The sequence below is a fragment of the Nipponia nippon genome, unplaced genomic scaffold (genome assembly GCF_047370975.1).
Source record: "Nipponia nippon isolate SJK-2023a ecotype South Korea unplaced genomic scaffold, ASM4737097v1 scaffold_35, whole genome shotgun sequence".
Classification (NCBI taxonomy): Eukaryota; Metazoa; Chordata; class Aves; order Pelecaniformes; family Threskiornithidae; genus Nipponia; species Nipponia nippon.
The window spans coordinates 3,047,465-3,069,099 of record NW_028262353.1 but is presented as its reverse complement, the minus strand read 5'-3'; the positions used below and the strand labels follow the sequence as shown (position 1 = coordinate 3,069,099).

The 21,635-nt window shown below is 70.0% G+C and overlaps 1 protein-coding gene across 5 annotated transcripts; it reads left to right on the top strand.

The window, feature by feature from the left end:
- The first annotated feature begins 877 nt into the window (after positions 1-877).
- Positions 878-21,525, top strand: KIF5A (kinesin family member 5A). 5 transcript variants are annotated; one of them, XM_087771171.1, is made up of 30 exons: positions 878-1,401; positions 1,509-1,692; positions 4,214-4,301; positions 4,762-4,835; positions 4,923-5,027; positions 5,114-5,162; positions 5,403-5,458; positions 5,572-5,659; positions 6,209-6,333; positions 6,680-6,784; positions 6,908-7,056; positions 7,782-7,930; positions 8,013-8,221; positions 8,475-8,543; positions 9,473-9,679; positions 11,058-11,204; positions 12,056-12,244; positions 12,735-12,852; positions 12,992-13,059; positions 13,504-13,613; positions 13,974-14,075; positions 14,768-14,828; positions 14,935-15,006; positions 16,145-16,249; positions 18,052-18,268; positions 19,851-19,971; positions 20,332-20,402; positions 20,513-20,540; positions 20,616-20,707; positions 21,224-21,525. In XM_087771171.1, exons 2-29 carry the CDS (start codon positions 1,564-1,566, stop codon positions 20,692-20,694), a joined length of 3,090 nt encoding a protein of 1,029 aa, XP_087627297.1. In that variant the 5' UTR covers positions 878-1,401; positions 1,509-1,563; the 3' UTR covers positions 20,695-20,707; positions 21,224-21,525. The 5 variants fall into 5 exon arrangements, with proteins under 5 accessions (XP_087627297.1, XP_087627298.1, XP_087627299.1 ...); XM_087771172.1 differs by having other exon boundaries at positions 1,506-1,692; XM_087771173.1 differs by having other exon boundaries at positions 878-1,692; positions 13,507-13,613.
- Positions 21,526-21,635: the final 110 nt, after the last annotated feature.

Sequence of the window (21,635 nt, the reverse complement as noted above, 5' to 3'; positions counted from 1 at the left end):
GGCGGGGCCTGCGCCGGGAGGGGCGGGGCCTGCGGGGAGACTCGGGGGGCGACGGGGGAGGCACGAGTGGGAGAGATGGGGGAGACACGGGGGGGGACACGGGGGGCACACGGGTGGGGGCACACGGGTGGGGGCACACGGGTGGGGGCACACGGGCTGGGTTTCACGGGGGGGGGACACACAGGTGGGTCACGGGTGGGCCACGGGGGGTGCACTCGAGTGGGTGGCCACGGGGTGTGCCCACGGGGGTTCACACGGGTGGGAGCACACGGGCTGGGTTTCACGGGGGGTCCCACGGGGGTGCACAAGGGTGGGTCACGGAGGGGCACTCGGGTGGGGGCACACGGGGTGTGCACAGGTGGGTGCACACGGGTGGGTCACGGGTGGGGGCACTCGGGGGGGGCACACGGGGGGGCTGCCCACTCCCGGCCCTGGGAGAGCTCCGTGCCCGCACCCCTGCGTGGTTTCGGGGGTCACGGGGGAGGGGGGGTTGGTGCCCCCTGGTTGCGCGTCCCTGCCCCCACCTGGAGCCCCGGGCCTGGGCCGGGCCACCAAGGACACGAGTGTGCCCGGCCTCAGCGCCGGGGCGGGGGGGCGGTGAGTCAGGACTGCTGGCTTCCCGCGTGGGGGAGGGGAGCTGAGCGAGGGGGGGAGGAGGGCTGGCCCCGCGCCGACCCCCGCCCCCCCCCGCGCCGGGAGAGGGTCCTGCCCCCCCCCGTGAATCAGCACTTTGGGGGGACGGTTCCCAGGGCCGGGCCCCCCCCCCCCCCCCATCTCCGTCCACCTTAAGAGCCGCGGGCAGCTCCACCTTAACGCGGGGGGCGGGGGGCGTGCGCGTGCGGGGGGGCGGCCCCCCCCCCCCCCCCATCAGCCGGTACCGGGGCTGCAGTGGCGACAGCAGCGCGGTCACTGGAGCAGGGGCAGCAGGAGCGCTGCGGAGCAGCCCCCGCCCGGCGCCGCCCTCCCGCCGCATCCCGCAGCCCCGGGCAGCATCCTGCACCCCTGGGCACCACCCAGCACCCCGGGCAGCATCCTGCATCCTCGGGTACCACCCAGCACCCCGGGCAGCATCCTGCACCCCTGGGCAGCATCCTGCATCCCTGGGTACCACCCAGCACCCCGGGCAGCATCCTGCATCCCTGGGCAGCATCCTGCATCCCTGGGTACCACCCAGCACCCCGGGCAGCATCCTGCATCCCTGAGCAGCATCCTGCATCCCTGGGCAACATCCTGCACCCCTGGGTACCACCCAGCACCCTGGGCAGCATCCTGCATCTCTGAGCATCATCCTGCATCCCTGGGTACCACCCGGTACCTCTGATCCGCATCCTGCATCCCTGAGCAGCATCCTGCACCCCTGGGTACCACCCAGCACCCCTGAGCAGCACCCTGCATCCCCGGGTAGCATCCTGCACCCCTGGGTACCACTTGACCCTTAGGTTATAAGCAGCACCCCTGGGTACCACCCGCACCCCCGGGTGACTTCCCACACCCTTGGGTACCAGCAGCACCCTTGGGCCCCCCTAAACTCTTCTGGACGCCCCCCCCCGGCCCCCCCCCGCCATGGCCGAGCCCAGCACCGAGTGCAGCATCAAGGTCCTGTGCCGGTTCCGGCCCCTCAACCAGGCGGAGATCCTGCGGGGGGACAAATTCCTGCCCGTCTTCCAGGGCGACGACAGCGTGGTGGTGGGGGTGAGTGCGGGGGGGCACAGGGACCCCCCCAAGCCGGGGGGGGGGCGGATAGGCGGGGAGGGGGGGAACAGGCCTGGGGGGGTGACAGTCAGCTTTGAGGGGGTGACAGTCAGCTTGGGGGGGTGACAGCTTGGGGGGGGTCACAGCTTGGGGGGTGACTGTCAGCTTGGGGGGGGCAGAGCCTGTTTGGGGGGGGATCGCCCTGGGTGTGGGCGGTGCCCAAATGGGCCCAGCTCCCCCCCCGGGCGTTTCCCCTGCCACCCCCCCCGCATGCCCCTCCCTTACCCCCCCCACTCCTTGTCTAAGGTTCCCGGCACTCCCAGTTTCCCCCAGTCTGGCCCAGTGCCGGGGCGGGGGGGGGGGTTGTTTACAATCAGCGGAGACGCCCTGACCCCCGGGGGGGGGGCAGGATCGGGCCCCGAGGACAACCCCGCGGGGGGGGGGGGGTTGCCGCAGATCCTGCCCCCCCCCGCTGCGGCCCTGCCCTTTGTTAGGGGTGACGGCGGGGGGGGGCCCAGGGACCGCGGCCAAGCCCCCCAGTATAACGCCCTTCCCCCCGCAAACGCCCCCTCCCCCGCACAGGGCCGGGTACGGGGGGGTTCTCCTGCACGGAGGGCCCCGCCCGGCCTGGGCACCCCGGCCCTGAGGGGGCGGGGGGGGGCCGGGGAAGGTGGGGGAGGGTCCTTAGGGTGGGGGGATGGGGGGGAGCGGGGGCCCCCTGGGGTGCAGCGGGAGGGGGGGCTGTGCCGGCTCCGTGGGCGGCGGGGGGGCTCCCTGTGCGGTTGTGCCGGCGCAATGCGGGGTGTTGCGGGGGACGGTTGTGCGGGGGAGGGGGTGGTGTGAGCGACGGCGGCTGCGGGGGGGGGGGTTGTGCGGGGGGGGTTGTGCGGGGGGTGGTTGTGCGGGGGGGGCGTGCGGGGGGGGGGAGGGGTGCGGGGGGTGCGTGACCGTCGGCGGGCGGGGCGGTGGTGCCTGCGCCTTGCTGCGGCGGTGAGGGGGGGGGCTGGTGTCGGCCGCTGTCCCCGTGTCCGTGCGTCCCCGTGTCCGTGCGTCCCCGCCGTGGCTGCGGCGGTTCAGCACCGGGGCCTGGACAGCTCCCGGCCGAGGGGGCAGGGGAGAACGGGGGGAGATGTCTAGGGGGGCGGGGGGTATGGGGGGGCCTATGGGGGGGTCTATGGGGGGGACGACTGAGGGGCCTATGGGGTCTAGGGGGGAGGCTGGGAGCCTATGGGGGCCTATGGGGGACTGAGGGGTCTCGGGGGGTGTATGGGGGGCTCGGGGCCTATGGGGGCCTATGGGGGTCTATGGAGGGGTGGGGGTCTGTGAGGGTCTATGAGGGGCTGAGGGGTCCATGGAGGTGTACGGGGGGACTGGGGGGGTCTTTGGGGGGGACTTGGGGGTCTATGGGGGTCTATGAGGGGCTGAGGGGTCTATGGGGGTATGGGGGGCCGAGGGTCTATGGGAGCATATGAGGGTGTATGGGGGGTGGAGTCTATGGGTGCCTATGGGGGCCCATGGGGGGGCTGGGGGTCTATGGGGGTCTATGGGGGGGCTGGGGGTCTATGGGGGTCTATGAGGGTCTATGGTGAGGCTGCGGGACTATAGAGGTGTATGGGGGGGCTGGGAGTCTAGGGGTGCCTATGGGAGCCTATGGGGGGTCTGGGGGTCAATTGGTCTGGGAGGGGCTTGGGATATATGGGGGTGAATGGGTCTGTATAGGGGGGCTGGAGATCTATGGGGGTCTATGGGGGACTGAGGGGCCTGTGGGCATCTATGGGGGGCTATGGGGCTGTATGGGAGATCTGGGGGTCTGCGGGGGTGTATGGAGGGGCTGAGGAGTCTATGGGGGTGTATGGAGCTGTATGGCGAGCCTGTGAGCCTATGGAGGGTATGGGGAGTATATGGGGGAGTCTATGGAGTTCAGGGGGTCCGTGAGGGTGTATGGAGAGTGTAGGGGGCTGGGGGTCTTGGAGGGTGTAGGGGGGTCTGAGGGTATATGGGGCTATATGGAGGGTGTGAAGTCTACAGGGGTGTATGGGGCATATATGGGGTTCTGGGGTACAGGGGGGATGTGGGGAAGGGGGTGGTAAATGGGGTGACTGGGGGGCTGGGAGCATAATGGGGTACATCGGGGAGCCTCAGGTGGTCTGGGGGGGTTTATGAGGGGTTATATGGGGGTGGGGGATGGGGTGGGGGGGTTGAGGATGTATATGGGGGTGGGGGATGGGGGGTGTATGAGGAAGCGAGTGGCAGGGCAGGGGCTGGCAGTGAAGGGGGGGCTGATGAGGTATGGGAGGGGCATGGGTGTATGGGGGGGGTCCGTGGGATTTGGGGGGGCAGGAGGGTATGAGGGGATTGGGGCTGTGTGACAGGGCCCCTGCAACCTACCACCTCCCTTACTGGGATGCACTGGAACTTACTGGTCCCCCCGCAACGGGAGCCCTGAGGCTGGCACAGCCCCCAGCACCTTGGGGGGGGTCTCTCCTGGCCACTGACCCCCCCCATGCCCATCCCCCTCCAGGGCAAACCCTATGTCTTCGACCGCGTCTTCCCCCCCAACACCACCCAGGAGCAGGTCTACCACGCCTGTGCCATGCAGATCGTCAAGGGTGAGGGCTGGGGGCTTGGGGGGGCCCTGGGGGGGTCCCCGGGGGGGGGTCCTAGCTGGGGGCCCCTCCTCCAGGGACACCCAGATCCATGGGGACACTGGAGGGTGCTGGGAGGTGACAGGGGCAGGTTGGGGGGGTTGACGCTGGCAGGGGAGATGCACAGGGGGTCCCTGGGGGTGTCCAGCAGGTTTTGGGGTCCCTGCAGGACTTTGGGGGGGGGGGTGACTCTTCAATCTCCAGGGATTCTGGGGGTGTCTGTGAGGTCTTTGGGGGTGTATCGGGGGTCCTTGGGCATCGCTGGGAGTCTTTGAGGTGATCTTAGGTGCCTAAGGGGGGGTCAGGAAGCCCTTGGGGTCTCAAGGGAGTCCCTCTGGGTTTGGGGGGGCTATGAGGTCTCTGAGGGTCCTCGGGGGTTCCTGGGGGTCCCTGAGGGCCTTCTGCCCACCCTCCCCCCCCCCAGACGTGCTGGCTGGGTACAACGGCACCATCTTCGCCTACGGGCAGACATCATCGGGCAAGACCCACACCATGGAGGTGAGGGGGCCGGGGGGCGGCCGGGGGGGGGGGCTCAGCACCCCCTGGGCCCTGGCACCCCCCTGGGTGCTCACCACCCCCTTGCAGGGCAAGCTGCACGACCCCCAGCAGATGGGCATCATCCCGCGCATCGCCCAGGACATCTTCAACCACATCTACTCCATGGATGAGAACCTCGAGTTCCACATCAAGGTGGGGACTGGGAGGGACTGGGAGCACTGGCAGGTCGGGTCCTGACCCACACACACAACTTGACACCCCCAATTCCCTCCTACCAGGTTTCTTACTTTGAAATTTATCTGGACAAGATCCGGGACCTGCTGGACAGTGAGTGGGGGGGCGGGCACTGGGAGATACTGGATGGGTGTTGGGATGCACTGGGGGCACTGAGAAGCTTGGAGGCACTGGGGAACGCTGGGAGGCACTGGATGGGTACTGGGGTGCACTGGGAGGCAGTGGAACGGTATGGGGGAGCACTGGGAGGCACTGGATGGCACTGGGAGCTCCTAGGGCATGTTGGGGGATCACCACCCCCCCAGCCCCCTCACCCCATGTCCCCCCCACCAGTGACCAAGACCAATCTGTCGGTGCACGAGGACAAGAACCGGGTGCCCTACGTTAAGGTGAGGAGCGACTCGGAGGGTCCCCTGGGTGGGGGACCCCAAGGGGCACCCTCAAGGCGGGGGGGGCTGGGGGCCGACCCCCGGGCTCACCCCCCTCCCCTCCACGCCCCCAGGGCTGCACCGAGCGCTTCGTCTCCAGCCCAGAGGAGATCCTGGACGTCATTGACGAGGGGAAATCCAACCGGCACGTGGCGGTCACCAGTGAGCGCCCTGGGGACACGGGGGAGCTGGGCGATGGTGGGGGGGTGGGCAGAGGCAGGTGGGGGGCTATGGGGTGCCAGTCCCTGCTGTGAAGGGTACTGTGGGGTGTCTGGGGTGCTGGAGGGGTTCTGGGGCACCATGGGGGTGTCTGGGGTGCCGTAGGGGTCATTGGGGCACCATAGGGGTCCCTGGGGTGCTGGGGGGGACCTGGAGCACCGTGGGGGTCCCTGCAGCCTCATGGGGTCCTTGGAGCATTGTGGGGGTCCTTGGGGTATTGTGGGGGTCCCTGGGGTGCTCTAGGGGTCATTGGGGCACCATTGGGTTCCCTGGAACATCATGGGGTCTCTGGGGCATTGTGGGGTCCCTGGGGTGCTGCAGAGGTCATTGGGCTACCACAGAATCCCTGGGGAATCATGGGGTCCCTGGAATGCTGTGGGGGATCCCTGGGGCACTGTGGGGTCTCTGGGTCATTGTGGGGTGCTGCAGGGGTCCCGTGAGGGTCCCCGGGGGCCGGAGGTGCAGGCGTGCAGCCTCTCCCCGTGCCCGCAGACATGAATGAGCACAGCTCCCGCAGCCACAGCATCTTCCTCATCAACATCAAGCAGGAGAATGTGGAGACGGAGCAGAAGCTCAGCGGGAAGCTCTACCTGGTTGACCTGGCCGGGAGCGAGAAGGTTGGGGGGACCCCAGTGCTGAGGGACCCTGGGGGGCTGGGGGCGGTTCTGGGGTGGGGGGTCTTTGGGGGGCCCTGGGCTGGGGTATGTGGGATTGGGGGGTCTCTGGGGGAACTTGGGTGGAGGATGTCCATGGGCTGTGGGACATTGGGATTAGGGGTCTTCAGGCTGGGGGTCTTTGGATGAAGGGTCTCTGGACTGGGGGGGTCTCGGGGGGTCTGCTGGCTGGTGGCATACTTGGGTTTGGGGGTCTTGGGGGGGTTCCTGGCCTGGGAGTGTCCCTGGAGTGGAGGTCCCTGGGGTAGGGGTGGCCCCATGGGGGTCTCTGAGCTGCCCAGCCCCACAGGTCAGCAAGACGGGGGCTGAAGGGGCCGTGTTGGATGAGGCCAAAAACATCAACAAGTCGCTGTCGGCACTGGGCAACGTCATCTCGGCCCTGGCCGAGGGCACGGTGAGAGCCCGCGTGTCCCCCCTGCCAGCCCACCACCCACCCACTCTGCCCCAGGGACCCTGGAGCTGGTGGGGGGGCCTGCTGAGCCCCTGTGCCCCCGCTGAGCCCCCGTGCCCCCCGCAGAAGGCCTATGTGCCCTACCGGGACAGCAAGATGACGCGGATCCTGCAGGACTCGCTGGGGGGCAACTGCCGCACTACCATGTTCATCTGCTGCTCCCCCTCCAGCTACAACGATGCCGAGACCAAGTCCACCCTCATGTTTGGGCAGAGGTAGGGGAGGGGACTGGGGGTGTTGGGGTGCCCCTGAACCCCTCTGCACCCATCTGCACCCCAACTGCACCCCAGCTGCACCCCATGCACCCATTGTACCCCAACTGCAGCCCATGTATCCATTGCACCCCAACTTCACCCCAACTGCACTCCATGCCCCCGTTGCACCTCAACTGCACCCCAACTGCACCCCAACTCCCAACTGCAGCCCATGTATCCATTGCACCCCAGCTTCACCCCAACTGCACTCCATGCACCCCAACTTCACCCCATGCACCCATTGCACCCCAACTGAACCCCATGTACCCATTACAACCCCATGCACCCATTGCACCCCAACTGCACCCCAACTGCACTCCATGCACCCATTGCACCTCAACAGCACCCCATGCACCTGTTGTACCCCAAGTGCATCCCATGGGCTCATTGCACCCCAACTTCACCCCAAGAGCACCCATCAGCACCCCATGCACTCCAGCTGCACCCCTCGCACCCGTTGCATCCCAACCGCACCCCCACAGCACCCACTGAACCCCAGCTGCACCCCCTGGGGGGCAAAGGGGGCTGCATCAGGGGTCCCCGGACCTGGGAGGGAAGTGGGGGGAAGGTGGACCCTGAGATGGGGGTCACTGTGGTGGGCACCTCACGGGGGTCCCTGGGGGACACTGCCTGGAAAGGGGGACCGGGGGGGGGTCCCAGTTGAGGGGTCCCCCCCCTCCATCCAGGGCCAAGACCATCAAGAACACGGCGTCGGTGAACCTGGAGCTGACGGCCGAGCAGTGGAAGAAGAAGTACGAGAAGGAGAAGGAGAAGAACAAGGCGCTGAAGGAAACCATCGGGAAGCTGGAGGCCGAGCTGAGCCGCTGGCGGAGCGGTGAGGGGGGACCCTGGCATCCGGGAGGGGACCCCACCTCCCCCTCAAGTGGCAGATGGGGAAACTGAGGCCGTGTCCCCAGGGGAGGCAGTGCCCGAGACGGAGCAGCTGAGTGGGGCCGAGGCAGAGGCCGGGACAGGCGAGGGGACAGGCGAGGGGATGGGGACGGGACCTGCTGGCGAGACCCCCCTCAACGACAACAGTTCCTCCATCGTCATCCACATCTCCGACGAGGAGCGCCACAAGTACGAGGAGGAGATCCGCAAGCTCTACAAGCAGCTGGATGACAAGGTGGGGACCCCCAGACCGCTCCCCACGTCCCCTGGGGACCCTCAAAGACCCCTCTAGACCTGCCAGGACCCCCAGGAACCCTGAAACTCCCCAGGACCCTTGGGGACCTCCCATTCCCCCCAGCATCCCCCACAACTCCCAGCACCCCAGGGCCCCTGGGACCTCCTGGCAGCCTCCAGGACCCCCCGAGACCCCCACTGCCACCCCCAGCCCCTCGGGGCTGGCCGGCATGGACACTCCCATCCTCCCCCAGGATGACGAGATCAACCAGCAGAGCCAAATCATGGAGAAGCTCAAGCAACAGATGCTGGACCAGGAGGAGGTGAGGGGCCTGCCCCTGCCCCCCCAGCCCCCACGTCCCCCCATCTCTGTCTGACTGACCCCCTAACCTCGCCCTGCTGGGAGCCCAGGCTGATCCCTCTGGGCCCCCACCCAGACCCCCTGGGACCCACTTGGACCCCTCGGGGATTACCACCCTGATCACTTGGACCCCTCCACCCTGCGTCCCTGGGACCCCCCAATCTGACCCCTGGGATCCCCCCAGTGTGACCCCATTGGAACCTCTCTGAGACCCCCACTATGACTCGTGGGACCCCCACCCTGACCCCCTGGACCCCTACCCTCAACCCTGGGACCCCACCACCCTGAGCCCCTGGGACCCCTCTGGGTCCCACCACCCTGAGCTCTGGTTCTCCTCTAGGACCCCCACCCTGACCCCTGCAACTACTCTGGGACCCTCACCCTGACCCCCTGGCCCCCCTTGGGGACCCTGACCCCCTGGATCCCCCTAGGACCCCCACCCTGAACCCCTGGACCCCTCTGGGACCCCCACCCTGAATCCCTGGACCCTTTCACCCTGAGCCCCTAGGACCCCAGCAGGACCCCTTTGGGACCTCCTGGGACCCATCCAGGACCCCCACCCTGATCCCTGGGACCACTCTGGGACCCTCACCCTAAACCCTGGCCCCCCTCCAGCCTGAGTCCCTGGGACCTCCCAACCCGACCCTGCTGTAACCGCTCTGGGAACCCCACCCTGACCCCTGGGACTATGCCAGGACCCCCACCCTGACCCCCTGGACCACCCTGGGACCCCCACCCTGAGCCCCTGGCCCCCTGCACCCTGAGGCCCTGGGACCCCCAAGGTGACTCTGCTGGAACCCCTCTGGAATCCCTCTGGACCCCTCCACCCTGAGCCCTGGGACCTCCCTGGGACCCCCACCCTGACCCCCTGGACCCCTTTGGGCCCCCCAGGTGCTGGCAGCAGCACGGGGGGGCGGGGAGGCGGCGCGGCGGGAGCTGGCAGCGCTGCGTGCCGAGCACGGGGCCGCCCGTGCCGAGGTGGCCGAGGTGCTGGCGGCGCTAGAGGAGCTGGCGCGCAGCTACGACCGCAAGGCGCAGGAGGCCGAGGACACCGGTCGCCACAACCGCCGGCTGGCTGACGAGCTGGCCCGCACCGAGGTGACCCCCCTGGGACTCCCGGCAGGCACCCAACTGGGAACCCCACTAGACCCCACTGGGAACCCCAAAGTGGCTCCTCAACTGGGAGCCCCACTGGGACCTTACTGGGAACCCCAATTGTCAACCCATTTGGGATCTCTAATGGGATCCTCACTAGACCCCACTGGGATCGCCAGACTGGGTCCTCAACTGGGAACCCCACTAGGACCCTACCGGGAACCCCAATGGGCACCCAACTGGGATCCCTACTGGGATCCCCATTGGGATCCCCATTGGACCCCATTGGGACCCCTAAACTTCCTCCTCCACTGGGAAGCCCACTGAGACCCTACTGGGAGCCCCAATTGCCAGCCCAGCTGGGATCTCTACTGGGATCCCCAAAGTGGATCCTCAACTGGGAACCCCACTGGGAAACCTAATGGTGACCCTCAGTGTTCCACTGGGACCCTACAGGGAACCTTGACGGGCAAATGGGACCCAGACCAAGAATCAGCTGGGACCCCCAGAGCCAGGGCCACTCCAAACTGGGCCCCCCACACCGGGGCCCCGGGACCACACTGGGATCCAACTGCTGGGTCCCCCGGGTCCAAACTAGACCCAAACTGGGACCCCCAGCCCCTGAACCAGCAACCCGCAGAGCCCAGTCCCCCAGGTCCAAACTGGGCCTCCCAGACCCAAACTGGGCCTCCCAGACCCAAACTGGGATGCTCTGGGCCAGGGATCCCCTGAAACAGGAGCCTCAGACCTGGGAGCTCCCTAAACCCCAACCCAGACCCCAAAGAGGGGACCCCCACACTCATCAAACCAGACCCCAAAGAGGGGGAACCCCCTCAAACTGGACCTCAAAGAGGGTTACCCCCCCAAACAGACCCTAAAGACGGGACCTCCCCACGTTCCCGAAACCAGACCCCAAAGAGGGGAACCTCCCCTCAAACTGGACCCCAAAAAGGTGACCCCAGAGAGGGACACCCCCCCCAAACCAGACCCCAAAAGAGGGATCTCCCCCCAAAACCAGACCCCAAAGAGGGGACCCCCACCCACCCCTCAAACCAGACCCCAAAGAGGGACACACACCCCCCAAACCAGACCCCAAACTGGGAGACTCCTCTTAAACTGGGATGCCAGACTGGGCACTCCCAGGAGACCAAGAGCAGCACCCCATGGGTGGAGCGGGTGGGATCTTGGGGTGCTGGGGGGTTGCTGGGGGTGCTGGGAGGTGCCAGGCGTACAGGGACAGGGGGTGCTGGGGGTGCCAGGGCAGGGGGTGCTGGGGGGTGCCGGGAGTACAGCAGCGGGGGGTGCTGGGGGGTGCTGGGGGTGCTGGGGGTGCTGGGGGGGTGCCGGGGTGCCGGGGTGCCAGGCCACGCTGTGCCCACAGGCGACGACGCTGTCGCTGGAGACGGAGCTGCAGCGGGTGCGGGAGCTGGGCGGGCAGCAGCGCAAGCGGGCGGCCGAGGTGCTCAACGGGCTGATGAAGGACCTGAGCGAGTTCAGCCTCATCGTGGGCAACGGCGAGATCAAGCTGGTGAGGAGGGGGCACCCCTGCCAGGCTGCACCCATGGGTGCTCGCGGTGCCCGTGCCGTGCCATGCCATACCCATGTGTGTGCCGGTCCTGCACCGCGCCGTGCGGTACCCACGCTGTGCCGTGCCCATGCTGTACTCACAAGCGTGGCGTGCCGTGCCGTGCCATACCCACGTGTGTGCCGTGCCCATGCCACGCCATGCCCATGGTGTGCCGCGCATCCGCGGTGCCCGTGCCGTGTCATACCCATCTGTGTGCCATACCCGTGCTGTGCCGTGCTGATCTGTGTGCCGTGCCAACCCGCGTGCCGTGCCATACCCACCCTGTGCCATGCCTGTGCCATGCCGACCCGCGTGCCATTCCATACCCATACACGTGCCGTACCCATGCCATGCTGTATCCACGTGTGGTACGTGCCCACGTCACACTGCTCCGTGCCCGTGCCGTGCTATGCCCATGCCATGCCCGTGCCATACCCATGTGTGTGCCATACTCGTGCCACGCCGTACCAGACTATGCCGTGCTGTGCCCGTGCCCTTGCCGTGCCGACCCACATGCCGTGCCATACGCATGTGTCTGCCATACCCACACTGTGCCATGCCTGTGCCATGCTGACCCACGTGCCGTGCCATACCCATCTGTGGTACATGCCCATGCCACACCGCGCCCGTGCCACGCTGCGCCCGCGCCGTGCTGACCTGCGTGCTGTGCCATACCCATGTGTGGTACATGCCCGTGCCACGCCGTGCCCGTGCTGTGCTGACCTGCGTGCTGTGCCATACCCATGTGTGGTACATGCCCGTGCCACGCCGTGCCCGTGCCGTGCTGACCCGCATGCCGTGCCTGTGCCCAGCCGGTGGAGGTGAGCGGGGCCATCGAGGAGGAGTTCACCGTCGCCCGGCTCTACATCAGCAAGATAAAGTCGGAGGTGAAGTCGGTGGTGAAGCGGTGCCGGCAGCTGGAGAACCTGCAAGTGGAGTGCCACCGCAAGATGGAGGTGACCGGGCGCGAGCTCTCCTCCTGCCAGCTCCTCATCTCCCAGGTGGGCTGGGGACAGGGACGGGTGGGGACAGACCCTGGGGCTGCCACCACTGGGCATCTTACGGGAGTGGTGCCACTGCCCCAGGATTTGGTGACCCCTGGGTTTAGTGGCCCTGGGGTTTGATGACCCCAGGGTTCGGTGACCCTGGGGTTTGGTGGCCTCATGGTTTGGTGGCCTCATGGTTTGTTGGCCCTGGGATTTTGTGATCCCAGGGTTTGGTGGCTCCAGGGTTTGGTGACCCCAGGGTTTTATGACCGCAGCATTTGGTGGCCCCATGGTTTGGTGGCCCTCCAGGGTTTGGTGGGCCCAGTGTTTGGTGACGCAAGCATTTGGTGGCCCCAGGGTTTGGTGGCCCCAGGGTTTGGTGGTCCCCCAGGGTTTGGTGGCCCCAGGGTTTGGTGACCCCAGGGTCCGGTGGTCCTGGGGATGGCCCGGGGTGGTGGCCGCGTGCCCCCAGCCGGGGGGGCGGTGGCTGACGCTGGTCCCGCAGCACGAGGCGAAGATCCGCTCGCTGACGGAGTACATGCAGACGGTGGAGCTGAAGAAGCGGCACCTGGAGGAGTCGTATGATGCCCTGAGCGAGGAGCTGGCCCGGCTGCAGGCCCAGGGTGCGGGGGGCCGGGGGCGCTCAGGGGGGCTCAGGGGCACGGAGGGGGCTCGGGAGGCTGGGGGGGGAGTCACAGGGGGATTTGGGGGGCAGAGGGGGGGTCCCTGGCTCGTCCCCCCAACGTGAGCTCCGGCCCGCAGAGACAGCGCAGGGGGTGGCCCGGAAGGAGCGGGAGCAGGATGAGACCCAGGACACTGACGAGGTCAAGGTGAGAGGGTGCTGGGGAGGGGGGCAGGGCACCCCTGGGGGGGCACTGGGGGGTGTCCAGGGTCCCTGAAGGGTGTAGAGGGCCCGGGGGGGGCAGCTGGGGGTCATTATGGCATGTGGGGTGTCCTAAAGGTGGGGTGAGGGTCCCTGGGGTGCTGGGGAGGCTGAGGGGGTGCTGGAGGTCCCTGGGGTGCTGGGGAGGCTGGGGGATGCTGGGCGATGCTGGGGGTCCCGTGGGTGCTGGGGGGGCTGCTGGGTGTCCACAGGGTGCTGGGGGTCACTGGGAGGTGTTGGGGTCCTGGGGGTGCTGGGGGTTCCCTGGGGGTGTTGGGGTGTGGGGGTGTGGGGGTCCCTGGGAGGTGTTGGGGTCTTGGGGGTGCTGGGGGTCCCCCCGGGGGGTTGGGGTGCGGGGGTCCTGTCCCCGGGCTGAGGGCGGCGGGCGCAGAAGGCGCTGGAGCTGCAGCTGGAGAGCCAGCGGGAGGCCCAGCACAAGCAGCTGGCGCGGCTGCGGGACGAGGTCAACGAGAGGCAGAAAACCATCGACGAGCTGCGGGAGTGAGTGGCCCTGTCCCCGTCCCCGTCCCTGTCCCCAGCCCTGACCCCACCCTTGACCCCAGCCCCAGCCCCAACCCTGACCCCATCCCTGTCCCCGATCCCAACCCTGTCCCCGTCCCCAATCCTGACCCTGTCCCCAACCCCAGCCCCGTCCCAGCCCCAAGCCTGCCCCCATCCCTGTCCCCAACCCCGACCTTGACCCTGTCCCCAGATGCCCCCAGCCCCGTCCCTCTCCCCATCCCTTCCCTGGCCTCATCCCTGGCTGGATGGAGGGGGCGGTCAGAGACCCCCACCACAGGTCTGTCTGTCCGTCCTGTCCGTCCCTCCGTCCCCCTGACCGCCCGTCCGTCTGTCCCACAGCCTGAACCAGAAGCTGGAGCTGGAGCTGGAGAAGCTGCGCGCGGAGCACGAGGCGCTGCGGGGCGAGGAGCGGGCCAAGGCCGCCCGGCTGCAGGAGCTCACGTGAGACCCCCTCGGGACCCCAAGAGCCACAGCACCCCCCTCCACGCCCAGGAGGCCTGGGACGCCCCCAGAGATGCCCCCCTTGACACCTCCAGAACCCCCCCATCACCCCTGGGGCCCCCAGCATCACTGGGACCCCACCCCCACCCCATGGGGACGCCCCCAGGACCCTGCACCACCTCCAGGAGCTCTGGGAACCCCCAACACCCCCAGGAGCCTTGGGGGCCCCCCCCTCACCCCTGGGACCCCCAACATCACCCCTGGGACCTCCAACACCACCCGGACCCCCAGATACCCCCCCAGGACCCTGTGCCACCTCCAGAAGCCCTGGGACCTCCAAGAGCCTTGGGGACCCCCCCATCACCCCTGGGACCCCCAACATCACTAGGACCCCACCCCCCAGGACCCTACAGCACCTCCAGAAGCCCTGGGACCCCCAACACCCCCAGGAGCCTTGGGGACCCCCCCGTGGGGCCCCCAACATTACCAGGCCCCCCCACCCCACGGGAACACCCCTCAAGACCCTGTACCACCTTGGGGGCCCCTCTCAACCCCCAGGCCCCCCCCCAAAAAGAACCCTGAGACCCCTCCAAGCACCCCCCCCCCAGCATCCTTGTGCCTCCCCTGAGCCCCCCTTCATCCTTGGGGTGCCCCCCCCAACCTTGGGGTGACGCCCCCATCTCCCCCCCCAGATTTCTCTACGAGCGCCATGAGCAGTCCAAGCAGGACCTCAAGGGGCTGGAGGAGACCGTGGTAGGTGGGGGTGGGTGGGTGTTGGGGGGTCTGGGAGGGTCTGGGGGGGGGTCGAGGAGGGCTCTGGGGGTCACTGTGCACCCCATCACCCCCGGCCCCCTCCCAGGCCCGTGAACTCCAGACCCTCCACAACCTGCGCAAGCTGTTTGTTCAAGACGTCACGACTCGAGTCAAGAAAGTGAGGGGGGCAAAATGGGGGGAGGGGGGGTCAAAATGGGGGGGGCAGGAGGCAAAAGGGGGGTAAGGGGAGAGGGTGAGGTCAGAGCTGGGGGGAGGGGGTGCTGGGGGGAAGAGGGTCCTGGCCGGGGGGGGGGGGGGGGAAGATTGGGTTGGGGGCCCCGGCCCAGGTGGGGGGGTCCCAGCCCGGGGGTGGGGGTCCCAGGTCGGCCGGGCGGTCCCAGACTGGGCAGCACAGGGGCGCCCTGGCTCTGGACGGGGAGTGGGGGTCCCAGCCCAGGTGGGGGGTGCTCAGGCCAGCATCATGGGGGGGTGCCAGCCCGGGTTGGGGGTGCCAGGGCAGGTTGGGGGTGTCAGGGCACGTTGGGGGGTGCCAGCCCGGGTTGGGGGTGCCATCCCGGGTTTGGGGGTGCCAGGGCAGGTTAGGGGTGCCAGCCCAGGTTGGGGGTGTCAGGGCAGGTTGGGGGGTGCCAGCCCGGGATGGGGGGGCCATCCCGGGTTTGGGGGTGCCAGGGCAGGTTGGGGGTGCCAGGGCAGGTTGGGGGTGTCAGGGCACGTTGGGGGGTGCCAGCCCGGGTTGGGGGTGCCATCCCGGGTTTGGGGGTGCCAGGGCAGGTTGGGGGTGCCAGGGCAGGTTGGGGGTGTCAGGGCACGTTGGGGGGTGCCAGCCCGGGTTGGGGGGGCCATCCCGGGTTTGGGGGTGCCAGGGCAGGTTGGGGGTGCCAGCCCGGGTTGGGGGGTGCCAGGGCAGGTTTGGGGGTGCCAGGGCAGGTTGGGGGTGCCAGCCCGGGTTGGGGGTGCCAGGGCACGTTGGGGGGTGCCAGCCCGGGTTGGGGGAGCCATCCCGGGTTTGGGGGTGCCAGGGCAGGTTGGGGGTGCCAGCCCGGGTTGGGGGGTGCCAGGGCAGGTTGGGGGTGCCAGAGCAGGTTGGGGGGTGCCAGAGCAGGTTGGGGGTGTCAGGGCAGGTTGGGGGTGCCAGCCCGGGTTGGGGGGTGCCAGGGCAGGTTGGGGGGTGCCAGGGCAGGTTGGGGGTGCCAGCCCGGGTTGGGGGGTGCCAGAGCAGGTTGGGGGGTGCCAGGGCAGGTTGGGGGTGCCAGCCCGGGTTGGGGGGTCCCTCCACGCGCCCCCACGCCCCGCAGAGCGCAGAGCTGGAGCCTGAGGACAGCGGGGGGCTGCACTCCCAGAAGCAGAAGATTTCCTTTCTTGAGAACAACCTGGAGCAGCTTACAAAGGTTCACAAACAGGTGGGCGAGGGGGGGCACACAAAAAGGGGGGGCCCCCACCCCATCACCCCCCCGAGGGCCCCTCCAGCCCCCCTGTACTGCAAGCTTCCCCCTCGCTTTCCCAGTGCCCCCCCCTCCAAAAGTCCCCCTGCGGGGTGGCCCGGCCGGGGGGGCACATGCTGATGCCTGCTCTGTTGCCCCCTCCCCAGCTGGAGCTCTGGGTGTCCAAGGTACCGCGCCCCCCACCCCACCCCCACGGGCAGGACACGCGTGGGGGCTGCCCCCCCCCCCCCGGGGAGGTGGATGTGGGGCAGGGGCACAGACCCCGCCCCAGCTCCCTCTGCCCCGGCCACCTGAAGCCCCCCGTTTTGGGGGGGTGGGGGCACTGCCCTGACCTGCGGCACTTCCCTGCCCGTCCCTGCCTGCTGCCCCCCCCGCCTGCCTGTGGCCCCCCAGCTCACAACCTGCCCCCCCCCCCAGCTCACACCCCACCCGCCCCCCAGCTCCGCTTCGCAGTCACAGCCCCGCTGCTGCATGTGGCCACGGTGGCACCGCGGGGGGCTGGGACCCCCCCCAAGGCACCGCTGGGGGCTGGGACCCCCCTGAGGCACCGCTGGGGGTGAGGGCAGCCTGGCGGGGTGCTCGGGGGCACCCTGGGGCTGCTCATAGCCGCTGCTGGGCGCCCGGTGCCCAGGGCCAGGCTGGGTGCTGGTGGGGCCGCCGGTGCAGCCGCCGGGGCGCGGGCGGTGGCGGGTGGCCAGTGCCGGTGGGTGCCTCGGTGCCAATGGGTGTTGGGTGCCAGTGGGTGGTTGGTGCTGGTGGGTGCTTTGGTGCCGGTGGGTGTCAGGTGCCGCTGGGTGTCCTGGTGCTGGTGGGTGGTTGGTGCTGACGAGTGCCCATTGCGGGTGGGTGCCCTGGTGCCGGTGGGTGCCCGGTGTGGGTGGGCACTGATGGGGACCCGGTGCGGGTGGGTGCTGGGTGCCAGTTGGGTGCCTGGTGCTGACGGGTGCTGTGGTGCTGACGAGGGCCTTGTTGTGGGTGGGTGCCTGTCGTGGGTAGGCGCTGATGGGGGCACGCAGTGTGAGTGGGTGCTGGGTGCCGCTGGGTGCCTGCTGTGCCGATGGGTGCCCTGGTGGTGACGGGTGCCCTGTTTTGGTTGGGTGCCTGGTGCTGATGAGTGCCCGGTGCCGATGGGTGCCCTGGTGGTGACAGATGCCCTGCTGTGGGTGGGTGCCTGTTGCTGACGGGTGCCTGGTGCCAGTGGGTGCCGTGGTGCTGACGAGTGCCCATTGCGGGTGGGTGCCTGGTGCTGACGGATGCCCCAGTGCTGATGGGTGCCCTGCTGTGGGTGGGTGCCTGTAGCGGGCGGGTGCCCGGTGTTGATGAGTGTCCAGTGCCAACGGGTGCCCTGTTGTGGGTGGGTGCCTGGTGCCAACGGGTGCCTCAGTGCCGATGGGTGCCCTGCTTTGGTTGTTGCCTGGTGCTGACGGGTGCCCGGTGCCAACGGGTGCCCTGCTGTGGGTGGGTGCCCGGTGCCAACGGGTGGCCTGGTGCTGGGAGGTGCCCACTGCTGATGGGCGCCCGGTGCCAAGGGGCGCCCTGCTGTGGGTGGGTGCCCGGTGCCAGTGGGTGCCCGGTGCCGACGGGCGCCCTGTTGTGGGTGAGCACCCGCTGCGGGTGGGCGCTGACGGGGGGACCCGCCGCGGGTGGGTGGCGGGTGCCTGGCGGCGGCGGGCGCCCGGCGCCGCTGCTGGGTGGCGGCTGCGGCCGGGCGGGCGCGGGGGCTGCCGCGGGTGGGCGCGGGGGCTGACGCGGGCGCGCAGCTGGTCCGTGACAATGCAGACCTGCGCTGCGAGCTTCCGAAGCTGGAGAAACGCCTGCGGGCTACGGCTGGGCGAGTGCAGGCCCTGGAGGGGGCGCTGAGGGAGGCCAAGGAGGGCGCGCGCCTGGACAAGCGCCGCTACCAGCAGGAGGTGGAGCGGATCCGGGAGGCCGTCAGGGCGCGGGGGGGGGCGCGCCGCGCCCACAGCGCCCACATCGGTACGGGGGGGGATGGGGGGGGGGGGGGGGCGGGGGGTGCAGGGGTCTGGGGGTGCGGGGGGGTGAATCCGGGAGGCCGTCAGGGCGCGGGGGGGGGGCGCGCCGCGCCCACAGCGCCCACATCGGTACGGGGGGGGGGGGGGGGGGGGGGGCGGGGGGTGCAGGGGTCTGGGGGTGCGGGGGGGGGGTGAATCCGGGAGGCCGTCAGGGCGCGGGGGGCGCGCCGCGCCCACAGCGCCCACATCGGTACGGGGGGGGGGGGGGGGGATGGGGGGGGGGCGGGGGGGTGCAGGGGTCTGGGGGTGCGGGGGGGGGTGGATCCGGGAGGCCGTCAGGGCGCGGGGGGCGCGCCGCGCCCACAGCGCCCACATCGGTACGGGGGGGATGGGGGGGATGGGGGGGCGGGGGGGTGCAGGGGTCTGGGGGTGCGGGGGGGGGGGGGTGGATCCGGGAGGCCGTCAGGGCGCGGGGGGGGCGCGCCGCGCCCACAGCGCCCACATCGGTACGGGGCGGGGGGGGGGGGGGGGGAGTCGGGGGTCTAGGGTGCGGGGGCTCTGGGGGGTCTGGGGTGCGGGGGGGACACGGGGATATGGGGTGCACGGGGTGCTTGGGGTGCGTGGTGGGCACAGGGATATGGGGTGCGGGGGGTGCGGGGGGGGACGGGGTCTGGGGTGCAGGGGGGGCATGGGGTGCTTGGGGTGCGTGCTAGGCACAAGGATATGGGGTGCAGGGTGGGGACAGGGGTCTGGGGTGCGGGGGGGACGGGTATATGGGGGATATGGGGTGCACGGGGTGCATGGTGGGCACAGGGATCTGGGGTGCAGGGGGTGCGGGGGGGAACGGGGGTCTGGGGTGCGGGGGGGACGGGGATATGGGGGATATGGGGTGCTTGGGGTGCATGGTGGGCACAGGGATCTGGGGTGCAGGGGGTGCCAGGGGTACAGGGTGGCGCAGGGATCGGGGGCGCAGGGGGAGCAAGAGGTGCGGGGGGAGTGGGGATATGAGGTGCAGGGGGTGCACGGGGTGCACAGGGTGCAGGGTGGCAGAGGGGTCTGGGGTGCAGGAGGTGCAGAGGGTGCAGAGGGGAACAAGCACATGGGGGGAACAGGGTGCAGGGGGTGCAGAGGGTGCAGGGGGTGCGGGGTGGGAATGGGTGCATGGGGTGCATGGGGTGCCCGGGACGCAGCGGGAAACAAGCACATAGGGTGCAGGGGGTGCTTGGGGTGCAGGGGCGGAAACAGGGATCTGGGGTGCAGGCGGGAGCAAGCACAGGCGGTGCATGGGGTGCAGGGTAGGCACGGGCACATGGGGTGCAGGGCAAGAATGGGCACATGGGGTGCAGGGGGTGCAGGGTGCAGCCAGGGATCTGGGGTGCAGGGGGTGCAGAGTGGGCCCGGGGATCCGGGGTGCAGGGGGGAACAGGGATCAGGGGTGCAGGGGGTGCCTGGGCCTGGCCAAGCGCACAGCGGCGGGGGCACCTGGCCGGGGGTTGGCACAGCCCGGGGGAGGGGGGGGTGTCACCCCGGGGGGGGCGGGGTGCTGGGTGCCAGCCGGCGCCCCTCAGCCCCCCCGCCCCCCCCAGCCAAGCCGGTGCGGCCCGGGCAGGTGCCAGCAGCGTCGCCCACCGGCCTCAGCTACACCAACAGCCTCTTCCAGGGGGGGCCCGGGGGGGGGCCCCTGCCCGGCCCCGGCCCCCCGGGCCTGTGAGGGGGGGGCACGGGGGGGATGGGGGCATGGGGGTGGGGGGTGCTGGGGGGGTATGGGGGGCACAGGGGGGACGGGGGAGAGGCTATGGGGGGCACGGGGGGTGGGGGTCAGGGTGGGGGTGCTGGGGGAGGATATGGGGGCATGCAGGGTCAGGGTGGGGGTATCAGGGTGGGGGGGTGCTGGGGGAGGGTATGGGGGGCACAGGGGGGTGCGGGGTCAGGGTGGGGGTACAGGGCTATAGGGGCAGGGAGGGGGCCGGGCACGGGGCTTCTGGGGTGCAGGGGAAGGGGTGCCCCCCCCCCCGATGCCAGCCGTGCCCAGGGGGGCTCAAGGCCTCTGTCCCCGGTGCCCCCCAGCTTCGCCAGCGGCCCCGCCACGCTCCCCAGCAGCCCCCCGGCCACCTACCAGCAACTCAACGTGGATAACGGTGAGGGGGGGGCACCCTGGGGGGGGTGGGGGGGTCCCCAGTTGTGGGAGGGGGACATTGCGGGGGGGTCCCCACGCTCCCCCCCCTGGAGCCGCTGCTCTCTCTTGCAGGGAACGTGACAGACATCAATGATAACAGGTAAGGGGGTCCCGGGGGGGTCCCGGGGGGGGGTGGGGGGGCCAGGCCCAGGCTGACCCCCGTGTCCCCCCCCAGGAGCGACCTCTCCTGCGCCTGCGAGGCCGAGGAGCAATCCAAGCTCTTCCCCCTGCGCCAGGAGACGGCGGCCAGCTAATGCCCCCCGCCAGGTACGGGGGGACCCCCCATTCCTCAGGTGCCCCCAGGGACCCCCCCGCCCGCCCGGGTCCTTTGGGTTCCCCCTGCATCCCTGGAGCCCCCCCAGTCCCCTTGGGACCCCAAAGCCCATGTGCCCCCTCCCCCATCCTTTGGGTCCCCAAATCTCACCTGTGCCCCCCCCCACCTTGAGGTCACCCAGCATCCCCCAGGGACTCCCCACATCCCCTGGGCCCCCCCGTCACCAGACCCCCCCCATCCCTTGGGCGCCCCCAAATCCCAACCCCCATCCCTTGGGTGCCCCCAAGACCTTGCACCCCCCCAGGCCCCCCATCCCTTGGGTGCCCCCAAATCCCAACCCTCCCATCCCCCCATCCTTTGGGTGCCCCCAGATCCCAACCCCCCCAGGCCCCTGCATCCCTTGGGTGCCCCCCCCAGAGCCCTGCAGGGTCTGGGGTCCCACGCATCCCTCGGGGACCCCGGGGAGGGGGGAGGGGACGCATCCCCCAACCCTGCCTGTGCCCCCCCAGGTCCCGCCGGCCCCGTCTCCGCTCGCATGTCCCGGTGTCACCTCCGCGTCCCCCGTGCTCGCCACCGCGCTCGCCCCGTCCTGCCCCACGGCGAGGGGGGGGCCCGTCCCCCCGAGGGACCCCCAGGACCCCCCCCCCGAGACCCCCCCCACCCTCTTGGGGGGCCCGGGGGGGGCTGGGGGAGCCGCCCGGGGTCCGCTTCGAGATGCCTTAAGCCGATACCTGGAGGAATGTCTGGGCCCCCCCCGGCCCCAGCCCCCCAAGTGGGGGGCAGCCCCAGAAACGGGGGGGGTCACCCCCCAAGTGGGGGGAACCCCCCTCCTTGCACCCCCCCCGTGTCCCCCCGCGCTGCATGTCCCGGCTCAATAAAGGCCAGAGATGCTGAGAGGAGCCTGGGGGGGTGGGGCGGGGG

Coding starts and splice junctions, on each gene's coding strand:
- KIF5A (XM_087771171.1), top strand. CDS start 1,564: ATGGCCGAGCCCAGCACCGAGTGCAGCATCAAGGTCCTGTGCCGGTTC. Junction 4,302..4,761: donor TGCCATGCAGATCGTCAAGG/GTGAGGGCTGGG, acceptor CCCCCCCCCCAG/ACGTGCTGGCTGGGTACAAC. Junction 9,680..11,057: donor ACGAGCTGGCCCGCACCGAG/GTGACCCCCCTG, acceptor CTGTGCCCACAG/GCGACGACGCTGTCGCTGGA.